Source organism: Canis lupus, chromosome 6, assembly GCF_011100685.1.
Source record: "Canis lupus familiaris isolate Mischka breed German Shepherd chromosome 6, alternate assembly UU_Cfam_GSD_1.0, whole genome shotgun sequence".
In the NCBI taxonomy this organism is placed as follows: Eukaryota; Metazoa; Chordata; class Mammalia; order Carnivora; family Canidae; genus Canis; species Canis lupus.
This window is the reverse complement of record NC_049227.1, coordinates 39,625,700-39,650,243: the sequence shown is the minus strand read 5'-3', so window position 1 is coordinate 39,650,243 and position 24,544 is coordinate 39,625,700. Positions and strand designations below refer to the sequence as shown.

Below are 24,544 nucleotides of genomic sequence, written 5' to 3'. Positions count from 1 at the left end.
CAACTCATGACCCCAAGATCACAAGTTGAGCGCTCTTCCAGCTGAGCCAGCCAGGCGCCCCTGTCATTAAAAGTTTAAAATTCAGTTCAGGCCATAGCTCCACTTAGAATTTTCCAAAGGCTTCTCATTTGTTTGTTGTGTCCTGCAATTCACTAAGGAATACTTAGCAGGGCATATTCCGTGCCAGGCAGTGCTCTAGGCACTGGGAGGACAAGACCACGGCCCCATCCTCCCGAACCTTCTACTTGAGCAAAGGACGCAGACACAACGCCTTGAAGACAGAGTTCCACGTATTTGTCCTCAGGATAACCTAGCGCCTGAGGTTCTCGTCCTTCTCCTTGTTGTCTTTTCTTGGTCTTACTCATTGTCCCATCTGCCAGTTTGCTTTTTTCTTGAAGAGCCGAGGCCCATTCTCACCTCAGGGTTTTTGCACTTGCTATTGTTCTAAATGGGTATGTGTTCCCCAAATCCCACCTGCTTTCTCCGCTCCCGTGTCCTCCTGACCACCTGAGAGTCTTCGTGCTCCACTGGGTGCCATTTGCCTTGTTGCTTATTGGCGGTCTTCCCATAAGTCTCATGTGCTGGGAACCACCACTCGGATCCCGGCAGCCCATGCGCCAGGCTCACAGTCAGCTCTCATGCACACTGGTCAAAAGAGGGGGTGATCAAAAGGACAGAAGTGATTCTGAAATTCTCCCGACAGCGTTGGGCCGGTGTCGCATGGCTAGTTGGTGGGGGATTCTAGTTGTCACCGTAGAGAGACATCTGATTCATTCACCTCCCACTGAAGTCCCCGCCACGGTGGCCAGTCGCTCCCAGTCCAGCGGCAGGCCAGCCGCCCGCTGACGTGCTCTTCCTTGTGCGCTCTGTCCCGCAGGTTGTGGATTCCCAGCTGGTGTGCATGATGAATGAGAACAGCATTGATTACATCTCTCGATTTAACGATTTGGCCCAAGAACTGTCCATCGCCGAGCCTGGCCGCCGAGAGGTTCTGTTTGATGGCAGTGGGGGCGGCCCCCCCGTTGGTGACCTGTCCCAGTGAGCACACCTTGTCCCTGGTAGGGCATCTGGACGCTGCAGAGGAGGGCTTCCATGGCTGGTGGGCCTCAGCTGTGGTAGGTGTAGCCCTCTTCAGGCTAGAGAAAACATAAGTCAAGCCCAGGACCTCCCAGAAGACAGTCTGAACAGAGGAGGCTCTGCCCCACAGAATGTGCAACACGCAGGAAGCCGCGTCCCAATGGGCAGAGGGCAGTGGTGGCCCGGGAGGCGAGGACGAGTTCTCTGGGAGAGCCCATGTCAGACGTTGCCGTGGCGATGGAGCGGCTCCCTGCCAGCCATCGCACAGTGGCCACATTTCTGCTCAAGCGTCCACCTCACTTGTTCTGTTGGACGTTCCACTGGGTTTGCTCTCCGAGTGAAAGGACTGGGTGTGCCTTGGCGGTTGCAGCAGCAGTTGCAGGGACTCACAGTCTCCCTGTTCTCTGCAGGGACGCTTCCAGCCACCGCTGCTTTTTTTCTGCCAAACCTCTGCACCCTTGGGTGGTTTTCTCTGCGGATGATGGGGAAGCACAGCTGGGCGTGTCCTGGGCTGTGCCTGGCGGTGTCTACACCCTTGGTGGATACTCAAGAGGACGCTCGGATCACAGGGCAGCGTACCTGGTGCCATCACTCTGGAAACGCTGACCCTTGCTTCGTGCGTTCTCCCACTTGGAGGTTTGTTCTGACGGACTTAATTGGGAGGGAGGAGAGAATCCTGTGCAGGTTGTGTGGACTTTTAGAAAAAATCCTAAACTGGTTGGAAAAAGGTTTTCTTTGTGTTTTGAGCATTAGGAGACATTGAAGAAGAGAGTTAATGGTTTCCTTCCTGTGTTCAAGCTTCTTGGTCAACTAAGATGTTCCTTGTCTGTTGGGACCATAGCTGAGCCCTTGTCCATGAGTTCCTGGGCCACCAGGGTGCTGCTGGCACGCATGGCCTTCCTTCCACAGACTTTTGTGCAGAGTCCACCCTGTGCATACATTTCATCCTTCATGTTCCCTCCCACCCACCTGGGTGCAGTCAGACTAAAACCACGTCCATCTTGTGTGCTCCTGGGGGTTCCACAGGTGACCTTTGTCATCACCACAGATGGTTCAGTGCCCAGTCTTTCCCCAGAACAGAGCTTCTCAGCCTCAGGAGACTTGGCAGACGAAACCTCATCCGGCCCTCTGGCCATGGTGTCTGGGAGCTGGTGCTGTGGTGGTGGCCAGGTAACACCTGTGCCCCCCCCAGCCCACTGCTGCTCCGCCCTCCGCCCACGTCCCAGAGCAGGCTCGCTCCCGAAACCCACCTGGATTGACGACAGCTTCTCTTTCCTGTTCCAACTAGCAGTGGAGTAGCAGCCTCCCAGGCCAGTCCCAGGCCTGTACTCGGGCTTCTGTCCCCGTCTATAATGAAGAGGTGAGGCAGATGAAGAGGGCACAAAAGGTCTCCTGGGGTACAGGCAGAGGGCGTGCTCCCGATCCCACCTTCTCAGCAGATGGAGGCAGCCACTCCAGGCTGTGGGCAGCATCAGTCACCCCGAGTCACGGACGAGGGCAGTGGGCTTTCAGGCAGTGGCTTCCTTCCCTCATCTCAAGGGTTTCTCAGAGCTCTTGCCTTTATAGTGGTTTCCTTCTTTAGAGTCTGGTTCTAGGTGCCAACCTCACTAGTTAAAGCCCCTGTGGGCAGCTCTTCTGGGCTCTTACAAATGGTCCCAAAGCTCTGGAGATGTGTAAAAGAGGGGCATGGTGCCCCTTTAGTAAGAGAGAGCATCGTTTGAACCAAAGTGTCTAAATTTGCTTGGGTGGTTTTACAATCCATCTATTATCGTCCTGAAATTAGCATCTTTTGGAGGTGATGTGATTAGTGGATCTCTCTGGGGATCTGACTTTGTCATATCTGTAGGAGGTTTGGACACCAGGCCAAATTCAGGCCACTACTGACTCGATCATACTCCCAGTGTCAGGGACCAGAGACACCCCCCCACCCCGCCAGTAACAGACGGCAGGGGTTCTGAGCTGCTTTCACTGGGATGCCCCGAGCCAGGCTACTGGGTAGGCTGGTGCTGATTACTCAGTGACCTCTAAGAGGAGAAAAGCTAGGGATTTGGGATCGGCCTTTGTAGGCTCTTTAGTGGCACCTTCCACAGGGGGGCTGGAGTGCCATCAGGTGGGGAGGGAGTTAGGGAGGATGGTGGACTGATTCTTCACACCTGTAATAAAGCTGACACTTTTTTCCAGAGAGTTCTGTGGCAACCTGACAGGCGGAAGCATTTGCTTGTTGTGTTAGGGAAAAGTGGCGTCATTAGTAGCATTAAAAGGATGAGTGCGTTTTCTCCCAGCGTAAATCAATATATATGTATAAAAATAAGGAGCTGTTATAAGCTATAATTTTCAAAAGACCCAAGCAGAGATACTCCCTCCCTGCCGTATCTTCCTCTGCCTCATGAGCGGAAGTCGTAGTCTCGCTGTGCACCCGTGGCTTTCTTCGTGCATCTGAGCATGTTGTGACTAAGATCAGATCAGTTCCTCAGAAATCTCCCTCCCTAGTCACTCTGATGCTGTCTGGGATCTTTTTGCTGATTCAGCTTTTCCAAAGATTGAGCCTGAGTATCTCTAGTGTCCGGAGAGCTTGTGGCTCAGCCTTGGCTTTTATTGTCAACATCCAATGATAAGCCTATGAGATGCAGCAGTGAGTCAAAGCTCCCGCCGCGACACCAGATCGGCGGGGATGTGGCCCTCACCTCTCTATCCCCTAGGTGTAGGGCGCTTGCTCAGGCAGTGGGGCCATTTGGAAACAATTCATCCATTGATCGACTTGCTTGCCCACATCTCCAGCTTCTTAGCATTGGGATCCTGAAAGGGGGTCCTTTTCAGTTGAGTAGCATCTTTTACCTAGATCCCAGCATGGGATCCAAACTTGTGCAAAGAAAAGCCATGGAATAGAAGACACTGGAACCAAGCAGAGGAAGGAAGCAGCAGCAGTCTGCTGGGTTTGTTTTGTGTTTAAAGACATTGAGATCTGTTAGATGCATTTGTGAGAAAATAGGGCACTTTGTCTTAAGAAAAAAAGGAAGAAACCCACAGCAGACCTTTCCTGTCAGAACTGTGTGAAGCTCCGTGTTGGAAGCACTACAGCGACCTGGACCCTGTGTTTCCTAACGGGCAGGGGCTTGGAGCTCACGGTATGGGCAGCAGAACTAACCGCTGTTTCTTTTAATAATCGTTAAGCCATATCATCTAAGGTTTTCGGCTTGTTGGAGATGTGAATTTGTTTTATAGATTATAAATATACATATACAGTGTATGTATAAAGCAGAATGCCTGTCCTTCCTGATTATTTTTTGTACCATATTGTAAATTATATTATTTATTCTTTACCAATTTTGGGAATAAAAGGTGTTTTGGTTATTTAATATAATAAACAAAAGCTGTTAAACTTCTGTTAAAATTTCCAGTTCAACTTGTAAATCCGTTTTTATTATTGTGCATAAATACATACTAATACTTGATCTAATACTTCTAGTGTGTGCTTGTTTCCTTCTCCGCGGGCTGGGCGGGCCGGTCCCCCAACCCCGGGCCCCGCCCCGCTCCGTTCCGCCCCGCGGCCGCCAGAGGCACCTCCCCAGTGCGCGGTCTGCGCATGCGCCGGGGCTCCGGGTGGTCCAGGCGTGCGCCCGAGCAGGGCCCGTCCCCGCGCCGCCCCGCTGCCCAATGTCGGCGCCCGAGCCCTGAGCGGCATCTCTCCTCACCAATCGGCTGCGAGCGCGGCGCGAGCCTCGCCGGGCCTCTGTTCCGGGGGGGGGCCTGGGCGGGGCCGGCGCCGCGATAGGCTGCGGCCGCGTGACTGGCGTCGCCGGCGTCCAGTGGGCGCGGGCGGGCGGGCCTCGGGCGGCGTGGGGCCGGGCGGGAAAGGCCGCGCGGCGGGCGAGGAGGCGCCGGGCTGCGGGAGACATGTTCCGGGGCCCGGAGACCGAGGGCGGCCGGGCCGGCTCCAGGTACGTGGCGGGGGTTGCGGGGGCGGTGACCTCACAGCCGCGGCCTCCGGGTCCCGGTGCGAGGGGCGGGCGCTCGGCGGGGTCGGGGCGGGGGCGGCGGGGGCGCCGGGAAGAGCCGTGGAGGGCGGGGGGGGCCGGGGGCCGGGGGCCGAGGCGCGCACTCCGCGCGGCTCCCCGGGCCCGCTCTCCTTCCGCGTCCAGCGCGCCCCTCCTCTGCCCGGAGCCGGGGACCATGCGGGTGTGTGCCGGGCCGCGCCCTCCGGGACCCTGTGCTGGCGCGCGTGGGGGTCGCCGTCCTGGGCGCTCTCTCGGGGTCCCGGTCCCCTGGGCCGCAGCCCCCACCCCTGACCCCAGAGCCCCCTCCCCTGACGCCGGTACCCCTGTGGCCACAGCCCCCGCCCCTAAGTCCTGTCCTCCTGGGGCCGGAGCCCCCGCCCCTAACCCCAGTCCCCCTGTGGCCACAGCCCCCGCCCCTAACCCCAGTCCCCCTGGGGCCGAAGCCCCCGCCCCTAATCCCGGTCCCCCTGTAGCCAGGGGCCCCCTTAGGCCAGGTGGTGCCCTACCCTGGTCCTATAGTTTGGGGACCAGGCGGTGTTCTCCCTCCACTGCCAATGGAGAATCAAGCCAACTGCAAGTAATAGAAGCAGAAATCCGGTTGTAGGCTGGGACTGGGTTCCAACACCCCGGACAAGCTTAACTTCTACCGGCCCGTGGGTTGCCCGGGGAAATTAGAATTGCCAGAGCTCGAGAGAAGGTCTGCCTTGGCCCTGGAGGAGCCACCTTACTCTGTAGATCGGGAGGGGCTTAGGTGCCCGTGAGTTTTCTTTACTGTGATCCTCTTCTGTCCCCTAGCCGTGCCCTGAAAGTAGAGACTGTGTATGTGACAGCTGTTGAGTGAATACCATGTAGGGTGGCTAATTAGTGAAAGAACTGCTTTGACTTGCAGTTGTAAGTCAAATCCTGTAAGTCTGGAGGGGCTAGGTCAGCGTTCAGTAACACACCTAAGTAATTAGTCATCAGAGCGTGGAACAATGAGTAGCAGTCACACGAGTCCAGATGTGTACTGATGAGGGCCGGAGATGCAAAGCCAAGCGCTCCGAAAGCATCCAGGTGCTGGTGCTGTGAGCGCTGATGAGCACCACCCACGCCAGCTGGGCGGGGCGCTGCCCCGCTCTCCCCCTCCTGTCCTCTGGGTTCATCCGGTTTGTCCACACGGCCTGGCACCGGATGCCCAGAGAACGCTGAAGTTCACGAATAAATGCCCTAACGATGGTGTTACGTTGACTCTCTGAGCTTCAGAGCCCTTGCTCTAAAGTAACAGCCCACGCTGCTTTGTGGGACTGGTTTTGGAGAGGGGATTACAGAAAGGAGGTTGAAGAAGTAAAGCATTCTGCTGGGCTGGATGAGTAAACATAATTAGAAGCTTCTGCTTAGGATCCGTCAGACGGTTTGTGTTTGAGCAGCCATCTTAAAGGAATTGGTTCGCGGGACAGGCCTTGTAAGGCCTCACATCACATTTGACTGTTGAGGGAGGGAGTCAGGTGGGTGGCTGTAGTATCGCCTGGCCAGGATTTCCACTTTTAAGGCCCTGCAGCTTCTGTTTTCTTGCTGAGGGGTTATCTTGTGTTAAAGGGACTTTGAACTGTCAAAAGGCATCATGCTTCAGCCATCCCTGGTCTGAGGTCATCCCTCAGCTGTAAAGGATTTATCCAAGTCTGAGCAGTCCCCAAAAGCTTTTCTGAAACACAGGCAGCAGCTCTCGGAGGGAAGATCAGGAACTAGAGGTGAGAGTGGCTTTTGTTTCCCTGCCTCTGCTGGTGCCATCGTCCTCTTGAGCTGTATCTGTGGCTTTTCTTTGTCATGAGGCTTCTGGCTCCTCTTGTGTACTCTGTGACTTTATTAGCATATGTTGAGGGGTAGAGAAGAAGGGGATGTAACTGCAACCCCCCAATGCTCAGAGCATTGTAAGTTCTGAGCTCACTAGTACCCCCGTCTCCTCCCTGTAATCAGTGTCCTGGTGGTAACCGCCCTTGAGCGGGAGCCTGGTGAAGCCCACACTGAGCCATTGTGGGTTCTGTTTCTATCAAAATAACCTCTTTGGGGGGCCGGGGTGGCCCAGCGGTTTAGCACCACCTTCAGTCCAGGGCGTGATCCTGGGGTCCCGGGATCGAGTCCTGCATCGGGTTCCCTGCATGGAGCCTGCTTCTCCCTCTGCCTGGGTCTCTGCTTCTCTGTGTGTGTGTGTCTCTCGTGAATAAATAAAATCTAAAAAAAAAAAAAAAAAAAAAAAAAAAAAAAAAAACTCTGACTCTTAGTCCCCGTATTTGAGACCCTGTTGGGGCAGTCGCTGCGATTTGCATGACTGCTACAGGCCAGGAGACCCTAGCACCCACCCCGTTGTATTTGTGATGAAAGTGTTGCTGTCCGTTTCCAGGTAGCTTGGCCATTATGCACAGCGGTCCATCTGCTACAGCTTTCTTCGCTGCCACTTTTCTTCCCTTGTTTTCAAAGTAAAATATAGTAAAGTTCAGGGATTCCAGGTGGCTCAGTGGTTGAGCGTCTGCCTTCAGCGCAGATCATGATCCCGGGGTCCTGGGATCCAGCCCTGCATTAGGCTCCCTGCTCCGTGGGGGAGTCTGCTTCTCTCTCAACCCCTGTGTGTATATGTGCACGTGCACGCTCTCTCAAATCTTTAAAAATAAAGTAAAATTCAGAAAAGTACACAGAATAATGTAATAAACATTGTATTTCCACCACTCCAAATTAACATTTGGTCATTTCCAATAACCCTGGTTTGCATCCTTTGCCTCAGGATACCCTTCCCACACAGAGACCACAAACTGGGCCGTGTCTCCTCCACAGAGTTCTCTGGAATTCCAGTAAGACTCAGCGCTCCGTGGCATCACTGATAGGAGCACTAGAGGGCCCAGCCCACCCCCCCCCCACCCCTGCTCCAGGCACAGGACTTGCTCTCACCCATATTTCTGTGCACAGGGTCAGATGCAGGCTTACAGCAATGGGTGCGTAGGGCCTGTGCTGAGAGTGAAGCCAGGGTGCAGGGCAGAGGGGACCGGGAGATGGCAGGGATGCAGAATGAGTCCTAAAGAGCTCTGAGTCAGGACAAGTCAGCGTCATATTGGAACAGGACCTGGAAGGTTAAAAGAGCCATGTTTCAAATAAGTGTAAAATAGGGATTTTTAAATCAGCAGGAGGTTTGATGTTAAATTCAGTTCAGTTCTGAAGATTACACATCCCCACCCCCCTTTCCAAAGAGATGGCTGTGGAGTCCCAAGCGTGTCGGACCTGCTGTAGCCAGCCACAAATCTGGAGACTGTCACTGTGACCAGTGATTTATAAATGGTTGCAGAAGACAGCTGGCCTTACCGTGGCCACTAACAAAATGTGTGACCTGAGGTCTTGTTAATAACTTTTTTGTTTTTAAGATTTTATTTATTTATTCATGAGACCACACAGAGAGAGGCAGAGACACAGGCAGAGGGAGAAGCAGGCTCCATGCAGGGAGCCCGACGTGGTACTCGATCCTGGTACCCCTGGGGTCACGCCGTGGGCTGAAGGCAGATGCTCAACCGCTGAGCCACGCAGGGATCCCTTGTTAATACTTTCTGAATTTAAGTGTGGTTAGTGGGTTTTTTTTTCTTTTTTTTTTTTTAATTCTTTTTCTCAAACTGAGGTGACTTTTTTCCTTCGTCAAATTATCGAGGAACTACTAAGTGCTGAGTCGGCAGCCAGGGACCCGGCACCGTGTGGGAAGCCTGCCAGCCTGAGCTGACTTCGTGGTTGGTGAGCCCGGGCTAGGCTGGCACACTGTCTGCCCTCTCTAGTGCGGAGAGGTGCTTCTGCAGGCCTGGTTTGCAGCCAGAGAGCCTGACAACCCCCTTTGCCTTAAATTACAACGAATGATGACTCCCTTTCTGGTTGTTTTGAGGAAACTGGAAACATTTCAGATGCCCTGTTCTTCTTGTGAACAGTCGTGGGCAGCGTTTGTGCGGTGTCGTGGCTTTCACGTGATGTGGAGCTCTGCATCTGGAAGTCCGTCTCCGTGTCTGCAGTCCCAGCCAGCCCTGTTGCTGAGGCCCCAGGAAGGACCAGTTGAAAAATTTTAAAGATCTCTGTGGGTATTCTGAAAAGATGCACGGGGCCCCGGCCTGTGATTGCTGTGCTGGTGTAGTCTGAAGCCCTGGGGTGTCGGGGCAAGCTCTGTGACAAACAAATTCTTCGGTTATGGCAATAAAAAGTGACTCAGAAAAAAAAAAAAGTGACTTAGGGTCCTGGTCTTCCACTTGCAGAGTGTTTCCTGTGGACCTCCAAGGGGTGCATGGCAATCTCCCCCAGTCAAGATTTGGGGTAGGTGCTGCTGTGGCTGCCTGAGAGGTCTTGGGGTGCACATGGCACCTGCTGCACATGTGTCGGTGTGAAGAGTGGTGCTAGGGCAGCCCCGGTGGCGCAGCGGTTTAGCGCCGCCTGCAGCCCAGGGCGTGATCCTGAAGACCCTGGATCGAGTCCGTCAGGCTCTCTGTATGATGCCTGCTTCTCCCTCTGCCTGTGTCTCTGCCTCTCTCTCTCTCTGTCTCTATGAATAAATAAAATCCTAAAAAAAAAAAAAAAAAAAAAAAAGGTGCCAGCAGGTGTGCCCTCTGACCTTTGTGATTGCTGTTGTCAGGGGACTCGAGGACGGGAGATGGCTCTCCCTGTGTGGATTCTGCACATCAGTCCTGACCCTTGTTTTCTCAAGAGGCCTTTAGGAGAAGCCGGAGGGTGTAGTCTGAGCTCTGGAGCCAGACTGCCTGGGTTTGTGTTCTGGTTCTGCTACTTCCTACATCACGTTTCTAGTGATGCTTCTTTGTCTCAGGTTCATCATCCATGGAAATACTGGCTCCCCTAGAGGGTTGCTGTGTAAGGCCCATGGAAGGGTGGACGCAGATAGTAAGCTTTTAGCAGATGTTCTGAATGTGTTTATGGTATTGTCTTAATTTTTTAAATCTATTTTTTAACTTCTATCTACAACCACCATGGGGCTCAAACCCACGATCCTGAGATGGAGAGTCACACGCTCCACCGACTGAGCCGGCCAGGCGCCTGAGTGTGTTTGTAGTATTAAACACTCGTGTACTAATTAAAATCAGCATTAAAGTTAGTAAATGTGGGTCAGTTTGCCACATTGTTTTAGGGAAACTAATTTTACATAGCAGGAGGTCACAGGAATAATTTCCAAGCATATATGTTTCTAGAGGGGTTTTGGCTTAACCCCAGTTGACAAAGAGAACTTTCAGGACAGTGGAGAAGTTTGCTTGCTGTGTGGCTGGCTGTAGACAGTCCTGCCAGTGCTAAATAATCGTGGTGTGGACACGAGAAGGCACACGTTCCCTGCGTAGTTGCGCCGGACCGCCTGGCGGGTGATAGCCTCATCAGCCCTCTGTGTCTCACACTTGCTCTGTGCTCCCAGGGCCATGAAGCCCCCAGGAGGAGAGGCCAGCAATCTTTTTGGAAGTCCAGAAGAAGCTGCTCCTTCAAGCAGGCCCAATAGGATGGCATCTAATATTTTTGGACCAACTGAAGAACCTCAGAACATCCCTAAGAGGACCAATCCCCCAGGTATGGGCCTCCCTGAATCCTCCATCCTTTCACCTCTGCTTGTTCTGTTTTATGCTGCTCTTTTGATGACATTTTTTATTTCTTTGCGTTGACCCCTTTCACATATTTTCTGGCATAGGTTATCCCTTGCTGTCAGAGTTCTAGAATGTAAGGATGGTCTTGTTCTGACTTTTACTTGCTGTCTTGAAGGTGGCTTGGTCATTCTTGTTTTTTGTTTTTTGTTTTTTGTTTTTTTCCTAAGTTTTATTTGTCTTAGAGAATCTCAAGCAGACTCCATGCTGAGCATAGAAGCCAACGTGGGGCTTGATCTCGCAACCCTGAGATCATGACTTGAGCAGAAATCAAGAGCCACCAAGGCGCCCCCAGCTCAGTCATTCTTGAATGACTTCCTATGTCGGCAGATCCTGGCTGAGTCCAGGCACTAAGGAAACAGAGACAGATGATGGGATTCTGGTATCCACCAGGGAGGCTCTCCCAAGTTTCCCACAGGCACTTTGCGATTCCACAAACTTTGTGTAAGTTGTGCATATAAACATTTTTCATGAGACACCTGGGTGGCTCAGCGGTTTGGCTCCTGCCTTCAGCCCAGGGTGTGATCCTGGAGACGCAGGATCAAGTCCCGCATCAGGCTCCCTGCATGGAGCCTGCTTCTCCCTCTGCCTGTGTCTCTGCCTCTCTCTCTGTGTCTTTCATGAATAAATAAATAAAATAAATTAAATTTTTTTTTTCTTAGAGTATTTTGAATCAAATAGTCCATGGGATTGAAACTCTAAAAAGGATAACTCAGTCCGTATAGTTCTTTAATGCTGATCCCACTTCCAGTAGTCACAATGGGAAACAGTCTTAAAAAAATCTTTTTTTGGCTGATAGACTATCCAGTTGAGTGACCAAATGGTGATAGTTACCTAAGGAGCTCTCTCCTTTATCTATCCCAGAGGGAAACCTAGGTTTGTCCATCCTTAAAGATTTTGAGAGGCCAGACGCAGGAGTCAGTATTCCAGGCAGATAATAAACCCATCATCACCAAAGCTAGGACTGCTCCTTACCTACCTTGCTGTAGTTCTGGGTGCAAATATTCTTTGACCAACTCAGGACAAAAGCATTAGATTCAAAAGCTAGTTTTGCGTTTGGTTGTTTTTTGACAGAGAGGGTGGGGGTGGAGGATTAAAGTTGTGGATATAGTAGAAGCAACAGGTGGTTCTTTTTTTTTTTTTTTTTTTTTTTTTTAGATTTATTTATTTATTTATTCATTCATTCAGAGAGAGAGAGAGACACAGGCAGAGGGAGAAGCGGGCTCCATGCAGGGAGCCCGACGTGGGACTCGATCCCAGGCCTCCAGGATCATGCCCTGGGCTGCAGGCGGTGCTAAACCGCTGCGCCACCAGGGCTGCCCTGCAACAGGTGGTTCTTAAAAGTAATACTCTCGTGGTTTCTAGCGTACAGGTGTGGGGCTGGAGTGGTCAGCCCTGCACATCTTTCGTATCACCGATAGCAGAAGAGGCACAGTCCGTTAGCCCGCGTACCTGTAACGGGCTGCTGGCTCAACAGGGTGTCTGGAGCTGCCCCTGGGGTGTCCAGGTCCCTGGAATGTATGGCAGTTTGGGGGTGGTGCCACTTTGCAGACCCCCAGCCTCCTGTGGTTCCCCAGCGGACAGCCTGGGCCTCTCATGACCAGAGAGAGAGAGCGTGCTTCTATGTAGCGCGTGGTCACAAGATGTGGTGACAACCGCCAGAACTCGGTTCCTGCTTCTCCTGGCGCTATTGTTTGGGGTCTGTTTTCTGTCCTGCCAAGTGCTCTTTGAAAACGATCTGTGATGGGACATCTGGGTAGCTCAGCAGTTGGCTCAGGGTGTGACCCTGGGTCCAGCATTGAGTCCCGCTTTTGGCTCCTTGTGGGTGTCCTACTTCTCCCTCTGCCTATGTCTCTGCCTCTCTCTGTGTGTCTCATGAATAAATAAATAAAATCTGGAAGGAAGGAAGGAAGGAAGGAGAGAAGGAAGGAAGGAAAGAAAGGAAAGGAAAGAAAAGAAAAGAAAAAAAAAGAAAAGAAAAAAGAAAAGAAGACCATCTGGGACAGATTCTCAAGGGACAGCTGAAAGGGGCAACTTCCAGTGTGCTCCCCCTGCAGCTGGGACGGATTCTCAAGGGACGGCTGAAAGGGGCAACTTCCAGTGTGCTCCCCCTGCAGCTGACCTGACTCCTACCCTCCGCTGAGAGGGCCTGGTTGAGAAATGTGTCCAGGACAGAGGGTGTGATGGGCATTAGCCAAGGATTGTCATGCGCAGTGGTTCTTTACCCTTCACGGGTGGGCCCTGCTGGTTCCTGGCTCACGTCTACCCCACAGTGTACTCCCTATTCTAACTGGTGGTTGAGATGTGGGGACAGTTTGGTATTTGCCAGGGGCTGTGCTCACTGCTTTCCATATATTCGTTGGGTCCCGTCTGCACTCAGAGGAGGTGGGTGGGGCCCCAGGGAGATTCACTGCCATCCCCAGAGCTCACACCCAGGTGTGGCACAGTCAGCCCTTGGATCCCAGCTTGCCTGACTCCAGAGCTCACGCTCTTAACTTAGACCTGAAGAATGAGTTGGGAAAAGTGTTTCAAAATGGAATTGCTGGATTAGCTTAAAATGTTGGTGGACACTCTGACTGGTCGTAAGAGGGCCCAGTGCTCACTGCTTTGCCAGCAGGGTGTCTATCTTGCATTTTTGTTCTGAAAAAAGCCTATCTTACGGGCACCTGAGTGGATCTGTCAGTTAGGTGTCTGACCTTGATTTCAGCTCAGATCATGATCTCGGGGTCATGGATCGAGCCCCACATTGGGTTCTGCATTCAGCATGGAGTCTGCTTGAGATTCTCTCCCTGTGCCTCTCCCAGTTACATGCATGCGCTCACGCTCTGATGTAAATAAATCTGTTTTTTTTTTTTTTTTTAAGATTTTATTTATTCATTCATGAGAGACACAGAGAGAGGCAAAGACACAAGCAGAGGGAGAAGCAGGTTCCATGCAGGGAGCCCGATGCGGGACTTGATCCCAGGACACCAGGATCACGCCCTGGGCCAAAGGCAGGTGCTAAACCACTGAGCCACCCAGGGCTCAGGGATCCCCAATAAATCTCTTTAAAAAGCAAATCTTGAATTTATCTTTATGGCTGAAATCAAGCACCTTTTCCTTCTTCAAAGCTGAGTTCATCTTTCTGGTAAAATGCTGACTAATAGACATGCAGGGTGATTCCGTTTTATAAAGTGCAGAAATAGAGCTCCGTTGTTCAGAGTTCGATATACACCCAGTAAAAAAGTTTACGGTCTCCAGGAAATGCAGGTGTTTGGTGACCTGGGGTGTGAGGAAGGACACCCAAGGTTCTGGAAGCCAGTCTTGCTCTGTACCTTCCAGGTGGTAGTTACCTGGATGTTGTTATTTGTGATTATTATATCTTAGAAACATTTGTTATGTTTCAGAATTTAAAGACCGTTTTTTGATGAGCAGTGTCTTTAGCCAAAAACTTTATTTTTTTAAATTTTTTTAGCCAAAAACTTTAAATTGAGTTACTTTTATGTTTCATTTTTCAAAACACTGAATGAGTTTTTTTTTTTTTTTTTTTAAGATTTTCTTTATTTATTCATGAGAGACACAAAAAGAAAGAGGCAGAGAGACACAGGCTCCATGCAGGGAGCCTGATGCGGGACTCGATCCCTGGTCTCCAGGATCACGCCCTGGGCTGAAGGCAGATGCTCAACCACTGAGCAACCCTGGCTGCCCTGAATGAGCATTTTTAAAAGAATTAAGCCTTTGTTGTACAACCGGAAACAGCACAGTATGGATGGAATGCTTTCCCCAGTTTGTGGTGGAGACATTTTTGCTGATGGCAGCCCTGCAGCATCATTGAGGGCTCATTGTGCCCAGCACCCTCTGCCTGCTTGACATGGATTAACTTGCTTATCTCACCAGTGGCCCTGGGTCAGTACTCTTGCTCCTTGTGGCCTCCTTAGGGTTGATAGATGAAGCCAGGAGGTTTGGGCCACGTGTCTAGGCTCAGAGTCAGCAAGGGACTGCACAGGGGCTTCACCTGGCAGCCCAGCACCGTGCAGTGTGGGCGTCTGCAGCCCCCGGGGCGGCGGGCGGCTTGTGGGCATCAACATGACAGGGCGTGCGTGCATCTCGGGCACAGGCAGCCTCACACATTCTTGGCCTGTTCTCCACCCCCAAAAGTGCTGCTTCCTGCGCTCTGTTCCGGTCTTCACTGGGCTTGCACTCCTCCACGTCCCCAGGAAACTGCATCCCCGGGGCCACTCCAGCTGCAGGCACCCTTACGATGGGTGTGACAGCCAGCAAGAGCTCGAGTCCTTCCCCGGGGAGCCCACAGGGTCTAGTCATGCACGTTGTGTTTGTTAGTGGCCTGGGTGATTGTAGCCAGGAAGTGACTGCTTTCCATGTGGGTTCTTGAAAAGAGTAAGTAAAGATGAAAGCTCTGAGAAAGGACATGCTAAGCAGTGTTGAGTCCCACAGCCCATCAGTCCCTTGTCCTGTGCTCACGGCCCATATAGGGAGCCGCATTCTGGGACCGAGGTGGGGGTGGATGGTGACCCCTCAATGTACATCAAAACTTCGCACCCTGTGTAGATGGTTTCGTGCCTCTTTTCACCGAGCGGTGTATCTGTCTTGGAGAGTTCCCTTATCACTACGAGGAAAGTAGAGTGAACGTCTATTGAGCATTTATGTCCCTGGCAGTGTTCTAGGCACCTGATGCCTGAGCTGCTGTGAGCCATTGAAGGGACCATTGAAGCTCGTCCTTCTGTTTTGCCCGTTTGACAGTTGAGCATCTGGGGGCACAGAGAGGCCAAGGAAGTTGTGTGGTCGGCCCGCCCCTTAGCGCAACACACCTTTCTTTCCGCTTCTGAGATTGTGAGTCCTCGGTGTCCCAGGGCCACGAGTGGCGGCCCACCTCCAGTAACACAGCTCTCTGGGGAAAGGCACTGGCATTTGCCAAGCAGAGACGCGGCCAGCTCGTGGTGTGCGGCAGCCGTCTTTCTGCCTAACAGAGGAGTCCGGGCGTGGACCTTGATGTCTGGCCAGAATCATCAGCTCATGAGAAGTTACTTGTCAGAAGCATGTTTTCGTTACGACTCATCGCATCACCTAGAGCTGCATGTAGGATGTTAAGTGTCCATAATTTGCTGACATATCTATTTGTCACTGGGAGTTCCGGCCAGAATGAGGTCAGAAGAATGACTAATGGTGTTATTTTCCAGATTACAGGTCTGCCTTGAGTATGGCGTGTTGTTAAATTCAGTTCTATCTATCTGACCTAAAAATGGAATTGTTTGCTTTGAACATAAAGAATTTTTCATGGGTTTAATGAAGACGAGTCTTTAACAGGACAGCACAAGTTCAAGGTTAAGGAAGTCTAAATGGGAAATGCTGTTCTATGCCATCTTACCGTCTTGCCTCTAGGGCCCAGCCCAGGAATGAAGGTCCCAGCAGGCCCCTGATAAAGACATAGGTCTTTAGGAACCCTCACCAACGTCATCACCCCCTCCTTGTTGGCCTCAGCTGGGGACTGGCACTGGGTGTCCCATGACGGCAGGTCCCTGAAGTAGTGAAGGTGGAGGGTGGTGCCAGGTGGCTGTTGTGGGTTGCTCACTGTGTGTAATTGTTTCTGCAGGGGGGAAAGGAAGTGGTATCTTTGACGAATCCACACCTGTGCAGACTCGACAGCGTCTGAACCCACCTGGTGGGAAGACCAGTGACATTTTTGGGTCCCCCGTGGCTGCCACCTCACCGTTGGCACACCCAAACAAACCCAAGGTATTGGCTACATTCAGGTAGCAATTGTGAAAGTAAGAGAAACAAAAATTGAGCTAATGACTCTTTGAAAAGGCTCACAGGTAGGTGTGGGTGTTACCAGGAAGAGGCTGAGTGGCCAGCGCAGATTTTGCTGAGTGCGGTCTTTGTGGTGGTTCCACAGCCCCCCTGAGTCCACGGAGAAATGCGCCCCCTGCCCGTGGGCTGCTGCTCCACTCTGCCCCAGGGCACTGAGGCTATTCGAAAATTTCACTGCTTTTAATGGTCATCACTGAGTACAATAACTGCATTGGATTAAAATTCAGCTGGTATTTAGATTTCTTGGGTTTATAATAATATTTTTTAAAGTCTAATTTGGGGTACCTAAGTGGCTCAGCGGTTTAGCGCCTGCCTTTGGCCCAGGGCATGATCACGGGATCACGTCCTGCGTCGGGCTTCCTGCACGGAGCCTGCTTCTCCCTCTGCCTGTGTCTCTGCCTCTCTCTCCGTGTCTCTCATGAATGAATGAATAAAATCCTAAAAAAAAAAAAAGTCTAATTTGGTTGGAGAATGGCAGGAGACAGAGTGTGGCACCAGCCAGTGTCTCTACATGAGCTACGCCCCAGGGGGGCTACTGCTGAAGCAACTTTCCTTTCAGCCAGAAATGAAGGAGTAACAGTTCACGTATAATCATTTTGCTGACTTTAATGAAATCTTGTATCTCAGTATCGGTTAACATCACAAAACAAGGGACAACCAAAAATAACCTCCTTATGAAACATTGTAGACCACCTTTAAATTCTTGTTGAAAGGGACGCTGGGGTGGCTCAGTGGTTGAGCGCCTGCCTTCGGTCCAGGGCGTGATCCTCAAGTCCCAGGATTGTGTCCCACATCGGGCTCCCTGCGTGGAGCCTGCTTCTCCCTCTGCCTGTGTCTCTGCCTCCCTCTCTCTGTGTCTCTCGTTAATAAATAAATAAAATCTTAAAAAAAATTTTTTTGTCGTTGAAAAATCAAGCCCAAATCAGACCATACCTCATATTAATTGATGTCACTGGGACTCAGAGTAATGCAAAATAGAGGACTTGTCATAGCAATCACTAGAGGGCATTCAGTAATCCTGATGATTAAAAAGGGATTTTTGAATAGATTTCCTATCAGCGCCTGGGTGGCTCAGTTAAGTGTCCAAGTCTTCAGTTTGGCTCAGTTCATGATCTCAGGGTTGTGAGATGGAGCCCTGCATCAGGGTCTACGCTCAGCAGGGAGTCTGCTTGAGATTCTCTACACCCCACCCCCAAGGGAAAAAAGAATACAGTCCCTACCAAAGTCCCAACCATTTGGTTTAGTTTGGTTTGATTGTATTTTTCTTGAAAAAAAAAAAAAAAAAAATGGAAAGACCTATCCTAAAATTTATAGGGAATCTTAGGGGACCCTGAATATTAGCCAGACAGCATGACAATGAAGAACAGATTTGGAGGCTTCTCACTTCCCAGTCTCAGAATCACTACAGAGTTTCAGTCCAGACAGTGTAGTGCTGGCCTAAGGGCAGACCTCCAGTCCCCCGGAGTAGAATGAAGAGCCAGCAAATAAACCTGCACACCTTTGTGCAGTTAGTACTTCCACAAGGGGGCCTGGATCACTTTATGGGGGAAGGACCTCCTCGTCTCTTATACCAGTGGCTCCGGGACAACTGCATCTGCACATGCTGGAGAGTAAAGGTGGACCCTCAGTTAACACAGTATATAGAAGTCAATACAAATAGATCAAAGATGTAATTTAAGGCCTCCTAAGATTCTTAGAAGAAATGGACAAATCTTTACAATCTTTTTCTGATTTTTGTTTTGTTTTGTTTTTTTGTTTTTTTGTTTTTTTTAAGATTTTAAGTAATCTCTATGCCCAATGTGGGGCTCAAACTCACGACCCTTGAGATCAAGAGTTGACACGCTCCACCGACAGAACCAGCCAGGCACCCTGATTCTTCACAGTCTTGAAGTGGTTTTGGCAGTGGTTGACACCAGGACATAGGCAACAAAATTTAAATAAATAAAGTGTACTTCGTTGAAATTTAAAACTTTGGGGTTGCCTGGCTAGCTCAGGTGGTGGAACATGAGACTCTTGATCTTAGGGTTGTGAGTTTGAGCCCCACGGTGGGTATACAGATGACTAAAAAAATCTCTAACAAAAACATTTTCAAAACTTAAGTGCATCAAAAGATAGTATCAAGAGTGAAAAGACAAAAAAAAAAAAAAGTGAAAAGATAGCCCACAGAATGGAAGAGAATACTTAAAAATCCTATCATCTGGGGTGCCTGGGTGGCTCACTGGTTGAGTGTCTGCCTTTGGCTAAGGATGTGATCCCGGGGTCCTGGGATTGAGTCCTGCATTGGGCTCCCCACAGAGAGCCTGCTTCTCCCTCTGCCTGTGTCTCTGCCTCTCTGTATGTTCTCATGAATAAAAAAACAAAACAAAACAAAAAAAAAACTAATGCTATTACTGATAAAGGCTTATTCTCCAAAACATGTAAGGAATTCACAAAGCTTAGCAACAAAATGACAGCCAGATTCAAAAATGAAGAAAGGACTCGAATGGACATTTCCCCAAAGACATACAAACGGTCAATAAACATAGGAGAAGATGCTCAGCATTCTTAGATGTTTGGGGGAAATGCAAGTCAAAACCACAATGAGATTCCTCTTTGCACAAAACAACCAGTAAAGTTGAGCTGACATTGCTGTTGGGAGTGCAAAGTGATGCACCCCCAGAGGGAGACAGTGGACAGTGTCCGAAGTAGGTGACCCAGAACTTACCATATGATCCTGTCACTTCACTCTTAAGTGTACGGCCCAAAATGTTGAAGACAGTCATTCAAACAGGTGACTTTTATACCTGTTTTGTTTTGTTTTAAAGATTTTATTTATTTATTCACGAGAGACACAGAGAGGCAGAGACACAGGCAGAGGGAGAAGCAGGCTCCATGCAGGGAGCCCGATGTGGGACTTGATCCCGGGACTCCAGGATCACGCCCTGGGCTGAAGGCAGGTGCTAAACCGCTGAGCCACCCGGGGATCCCCTACACCTGTTTTAATAGCATTATTCACAGTAGCCAAAAGGCAGAAGCAACCAGTGTCCACCAATAGGTGAATGAATAAACAATATGCTACACACATATAATGGGATGTTACCGGCCATGAGGAGGAATAAAGATGCACCTGGTTCATGGATGAACCGTGAAAACACAGTTCTGTTTGATAATTTGACCAGGTGTTAGGCTCTTAAGGTGTCATTTAGTTTCACAGTTGTGAAGGTGCTATTACGGTTATGGGTTTTTTTTTAAAGAATTTTTTTTTTCCTAAAGATTTTATTTACTTATTTATTTGAGAGAAACAGTACATGCATGCGCACAGGGAGGTGCAGAGGGAGAGGAAGAAGCAGGCTCCCCACTCAGCAGGGAGTGGGATGTGGGGCTCAATCCCACACACGACCTGGAGATCATGACCTGAGCTGAAATCGAGAGTCAGGCACTTAGCCGTCTGATCCACCCAGGTGCCCCTAAAGGACAGTTTTAAAAGCCATTTACTTGGAATATTTGTGGGTGATTGAAATATCTGGGATTTGCTTTAAAAAATAATCTCCCAAAGGGTGGAGGGACCCTGGTTGGACGTGTGTGGCTGAGGTCTGATGGCGGTGAGTCAGCTGCTGCTGCTGCAGGCTGCAGGGTGTTCATGGCACTGCTTCCTCCACTTTGCTCATGGTGAAAATTCTCCACAGTAAAAAAAAAAACATGTTTAAAATTTAAAAATAAACCCCTTTGTGCCCTGATTGTCCTTATCCATTTGAATGAGGGTAAAATGTCTGAATCATGTGCTGACCTAGGCTTTGCCTTATTGCAGGACCACGTGCTCTTGTGTGAAGGAGAAGACCCCAAATCGGCCCCTACAGGTGAGCTGCTATTTTGTGTCCCTTCTTCAGGGTGCTCCTGCGCTGGGAGAGTTGCTGGTGCAGCCCCAAGGGTGAGAGGGAATATTCCGTGACCCTTCCAGGCCTGCGGACAAAAAGAAGCAAGGTCATGTGTGTTGCCAAGAGGATACCTAGTATTTGAAGAAGGCCAGGGAAATGGGCTGTTATTTCAGGTAGAAAATTTGCCAGCTGGTCTCCTCCAGCCGCTCGCTAAGCATTGGAGGTCAGCCTAGGTCGACGGCCAGGGCTCCCCTTCTGGAAGCTGATCTCATGTAGTGAAGGGCAGGGCTCTGGAGCCTTTAATGAATCCGAGCAAGTGCAGCCCAGGCTGTACTGATGCAGAAGAGCAGGGCCGGCGGGGGGCGGGGGGGGGGGGGGGGGCAGAGCAAGAGAGCCGCAAAGTGAGAAGGGAGACCATGAGGCCCACCCAGGGCAGGGGTGCTGCCTCGGAGCCCCACCTCGCACTGGGCAGGGGGCATTCCTTTATCTAGAAAGTCCGAGTGCGAGGGTCAGCAAGCCTTGCATCAATCACCTTGCTGGATCCCCAGATAAGGTGAGCTCCCTCTTCTTTGTGTGTTCAATTTGAGAAAGTTTATTTATCCTTGATGTCGAAGAAAGGGGAATGGGGTCCAAGCAGTGTAAAGAAATAACTTACTCAGGAATTTATTCGGGACATTATAGTATGAAGGCCCAGGTTTGTGCCTACTTCAGGAACGATCTCTGCTAATCAAAGGCTTCTTGGAACAAGATGGTAGCCTTTCTGGGTGCTCTCTTTTCCCATCGTGACCGGCCAGCCAGCCTGTTTGGTCCATGGGTGGCCTGTAACGGCATGGCATGTGACTTTGTCCCACAGCCGCAACGAGCACGTCACCCAGAGAAGAGCCTGGTGAGAAGGGAGGCCCTGGAGAAGGAGGCCGCGCCCAGCAGCCCATGCCCACAGGTGACAGCCACGAGCCCAGGCTGGGCCCAAGGCCTCGTTCTCACAACAAAGTCCTCAACCCACCTGGAGGCAAATCCAGTATCTCCTTCTACTAGGAGAGGCTGCTGCTTCCCCTGTAGCCAGTCGAGAAACCGAAGAGATAGGATTTCAGATACTATAGTTTCTTTTAGTCCACAGGAGCCCGGTGGGGAGAGGGTCTGCTGTGTATCTGGGGGTGCCGCTCGGGCTCTGCTGCCATCACAGCCGCGGAGGACCTCACCGTGCAGACTGCCAAGAGACCTCTCGGTGGGGATGAAATGGGACTCACTGGTAACTGCAGATGTGACGGGACTGTGTGAGGGGCGTGGGGGCAGGTGGCACCCAACGGCGCTGAGGCCCAGGGACGTGGGGCTGCCCACAGTCTCGCCACACCAACACACCACTGGTTGCCTGGGGTCCAGGAATCACCGACACGGTAGCAGAGTTTAAACTTGAAGTCTTGGCAAGAAAATAAAAACAGCCTGTGTGTTGCTGGCGGTGGAGGAGTGAGGCACAGGCCAAAATACTGCTGGTGGGGACCAGGGGTCTCTGGCTGGCCCCTCGGGTCCTCACCCCGTTCACCGCGGGACCGTCCCTGTCCCCGGGCCGGCTGCCGTGGGCCCCTGCTGCCTCCTTTGCGGTCAGCCCCCATGTGTCGCTCTGCACGCTTCCTGAGCCACCTCGGTTGCTGGTCCTCGGCAGCTGTCCACAAAAACCAAAAAGTCATTCTCAGTCTCATGCTTTACGGAAAGATTTTGTGCCCTGATCCTCTGAGGTGCTCCGTTTCTGCCATCTGCCGGCTTGGCCAGACCTTACATAGGATTCAGGCCATTCATCCCCAGGCTGATTTGGCCGTGAATTCTTCCCTCTTTTCCTTGGCGGCCTCCAGTCTAGGCCCGTGCCTGGCTCCAGGGATGCGGGCAGCTCCCTTCTCCAGCCATGGCTCTTCCTTTTGGCGAGCCCCCTGACTCCTGCAGCTACAGAACCTCCCACATGCATCCAGGCAGTGGGGTTACCTAAGTCCTCCATACATCTTTACTCCTGTTGACAGTGGGAAGGAGCGATGCTTCTTAGGGTTGAATCCTTAATATTATCTAAAGAGCTTTCCTAAAATACCAGCTTTACTTAAGTGACTCTTGACTCTGCCTTGTTTCTCGCACCTTTCTAGGAAATAGTCAGTTGCTCAGGTACAACCAGGAGGAAAAAAGTTTGCTTAGCTGCTCTTTCTAAAGCTTTGCAGAACCTCTCAGTTTCCAGAAGAGACCTGGAGACCTGGGGCCAGAAAGTAGTTTGACATCCAAGTCCCAACTGGCCTATTCCCTGATACTTGCCGGCAGAGATAACAGGCTGGCCAGGGTCCTGTTGCCTCAGGTTCCCTCAGGCGAAGGTTCTCCCAGTTAGCACCTACAGGGCTACCGTCTCTGTCCTCACACCTCACATTGGACCAAGGGCACAGGCTTTGGGTGGGGGTGCCTCTTGGTATGAGTGCCTACAAAGCCAGTGCCAGGTACTAAGAATACCTGCATCATTACAGAAATTTAGAAAAGCAACAGCGCTGCGTTTCATCACACCCACAGTGGCTTAGTCACTTAAGTGCCTGCTGGAGCTGCCTGCCGAACTCCACCTTTCACACCTGGCACGCTGGGGGGATCTGCACGTGGCTTTGTCAACCAAAGACTTTTCCTCCTTTCCACTGCCCGGTTCACTTGGGAGGCAAGAAACTCATTCCATGTGACTCTCAAGTCCTGTCTGCACCCTGCAAATGGTCATTTATAGGAAAGTTTGGAATTCAGAACATTTTTTTCCCCATTAGAAAAAGTCATTAATGGTAGTTAGGGTTTAAGCCCAAACACACTAACTTTTGCTTAACACGATGTCCTAATGGTAAAAATGAACTACCGCTTATGACTGTCTTGTGGTTTTTAACATTCAAGAGACTGATATGTGAACACCAGGCTGAATTGCCAAGAACGCTGCGGTCGTAGTGCTGGTTCCCGTGGCTTCACCCCTGCACTCGCTCTCCACCCAGTGAGAGGAAGAGCTCCCTCGTTCTGTCCATAGCAGGGATCTTGGGTGGAAGTGGGGAGCAGAAGTAGGGATGGAGGCACAGGGGAACTGAGCAGGAGCCTCTGTGCAGTACAGATGGGTGCCCTCCCTTCCTGCTCTCCCTGCCCTTCCCTCCCTGGGGCTGTAGAAGTGGGTTTAGGTGTCTGGTAGCCTGGTCACAGAGAAGCAGGAGAGGACTTCTACTCCTGTGAGCCCGATGGACGTGGCCATTTATATTTGGGAAATGCTCGATACACCGGGGACTGCCTGTATTTGGAAGGTTCATTAACTCAGCATCCTGTTCTCAACCTCTAAGCTGCATTTTGGAATCCTTGGTCCGTATTTTCATTAAGCCTTAAAACGTTTTTTAATGTGCATTTGGTGCCAACTTTTTTCTAGAGCTGTATCAAAAACGAGAAACCTGTACTCACATCACAATGTAGTTTTGATAGGGGTGTTTTGTTTTTACAAGACAGGATTGGGTATAACCATTGAATTAAACGTAGCAATCATGTCCTCGATGTCTTTGCTGGTCAGTTCTTTGTGTGCATGTCCAGGCGTGCTTTCCTTAACACCTGTTGTCCGGTGCCTGAGCCCTATCCTCGCCTTACAGCTTTTCTGTGGTGAAGGGCTTTGCCTTTTTTCCCCCCACTTAGCCAGAGGATGCCCAAAATAATCTTCTGAAAGATTATGGATTTAAAATTTTTAAATTTGGAAACCAAAGACAGCTTTGAGTAGAATGAGCAGGGATATGCCAGCGTCTTTTGGGTTTCTGTAAGTTAAAGGTAAGGATTCCTTGTTCTCCTACACCATTTGTTTTCCTAAAGAACTGAAAGTGTTGAACTTGCCTCCAAGTGGACTTTGAAACTCCATAACCAGCCTGGTAAGAGCAGATGAGTGCTGAGCTTTTGGTCTGCCAGTAGGTTAAAGTCCTATAAAGAAGGCACGCCTTGAATATCTTTCCATCTTACACATTAGGTATTTTCGTGTGGCCTAAAAGCAAACAACATCTGTATATATTACGTGGATCTAGGGTGGATGAGATCCAGCTTGGGCCACGTGCTTGGAGATGCGCACAAACACCCCCTGGACCCAGGCCAACACCATAGCACATCAGTAATAACCCTGACAGGGGCACCTGGGTGGCTCATTCAGTTAAGCTTCTGATTTATTTTGGCT

At 50.8% G+C, this 24,544-nt stretch overlaps 2 protein-coding genes across 2 annotated transcripts in view; both read left to right on the top strand.

Moving 5' to 3' along the window:
• The window catches only part of CRAMP1 (cramped chromatin regulator homolog 1), a 53,068-nt gene extending 48,532 nt beyond the window's left edge, over positions 1-4,536 (top strand). Inside the window, exon 20 of the mRNA XM_038540821.1 lies at positions 878-4,536. Coding sequence (XP_038396749.1) covers positions 878-1,042 — 165 coding nt within the window. The 3' untranslated portion in view covers positions 1,043-4,536. The remainder of the gene's footprint in view (positions 1-877) is intronic.
• A 368-nt stretch (positions 4,537-4,904) lies between these two features.
• JPT2 (Jupiter microtubule associated homolog 2) lies at positions 4,905-23,886 on the top strand. Its single transcript, XM_038540820.1, has 5 exons — positions 4,905-5,015; positions 10,480-10,628; positions 16,290-16,432; positions 20,295-20,343; positions 21,215-23,886. Exons 1-5 carry the CDS (start codon positions 4,972-4,974, stop codon positions 21,394-21,396), a joined length of 567 nt encoding a protein of 188 aa, XP_038396748.1. The 5' UTR covers positions 4,905-4,971; the 3' UTR covers positions 21,397-23,886.
• The last annotated feature ends 658 nt before the right edge of the window (positions 23,887-24,544 follow it).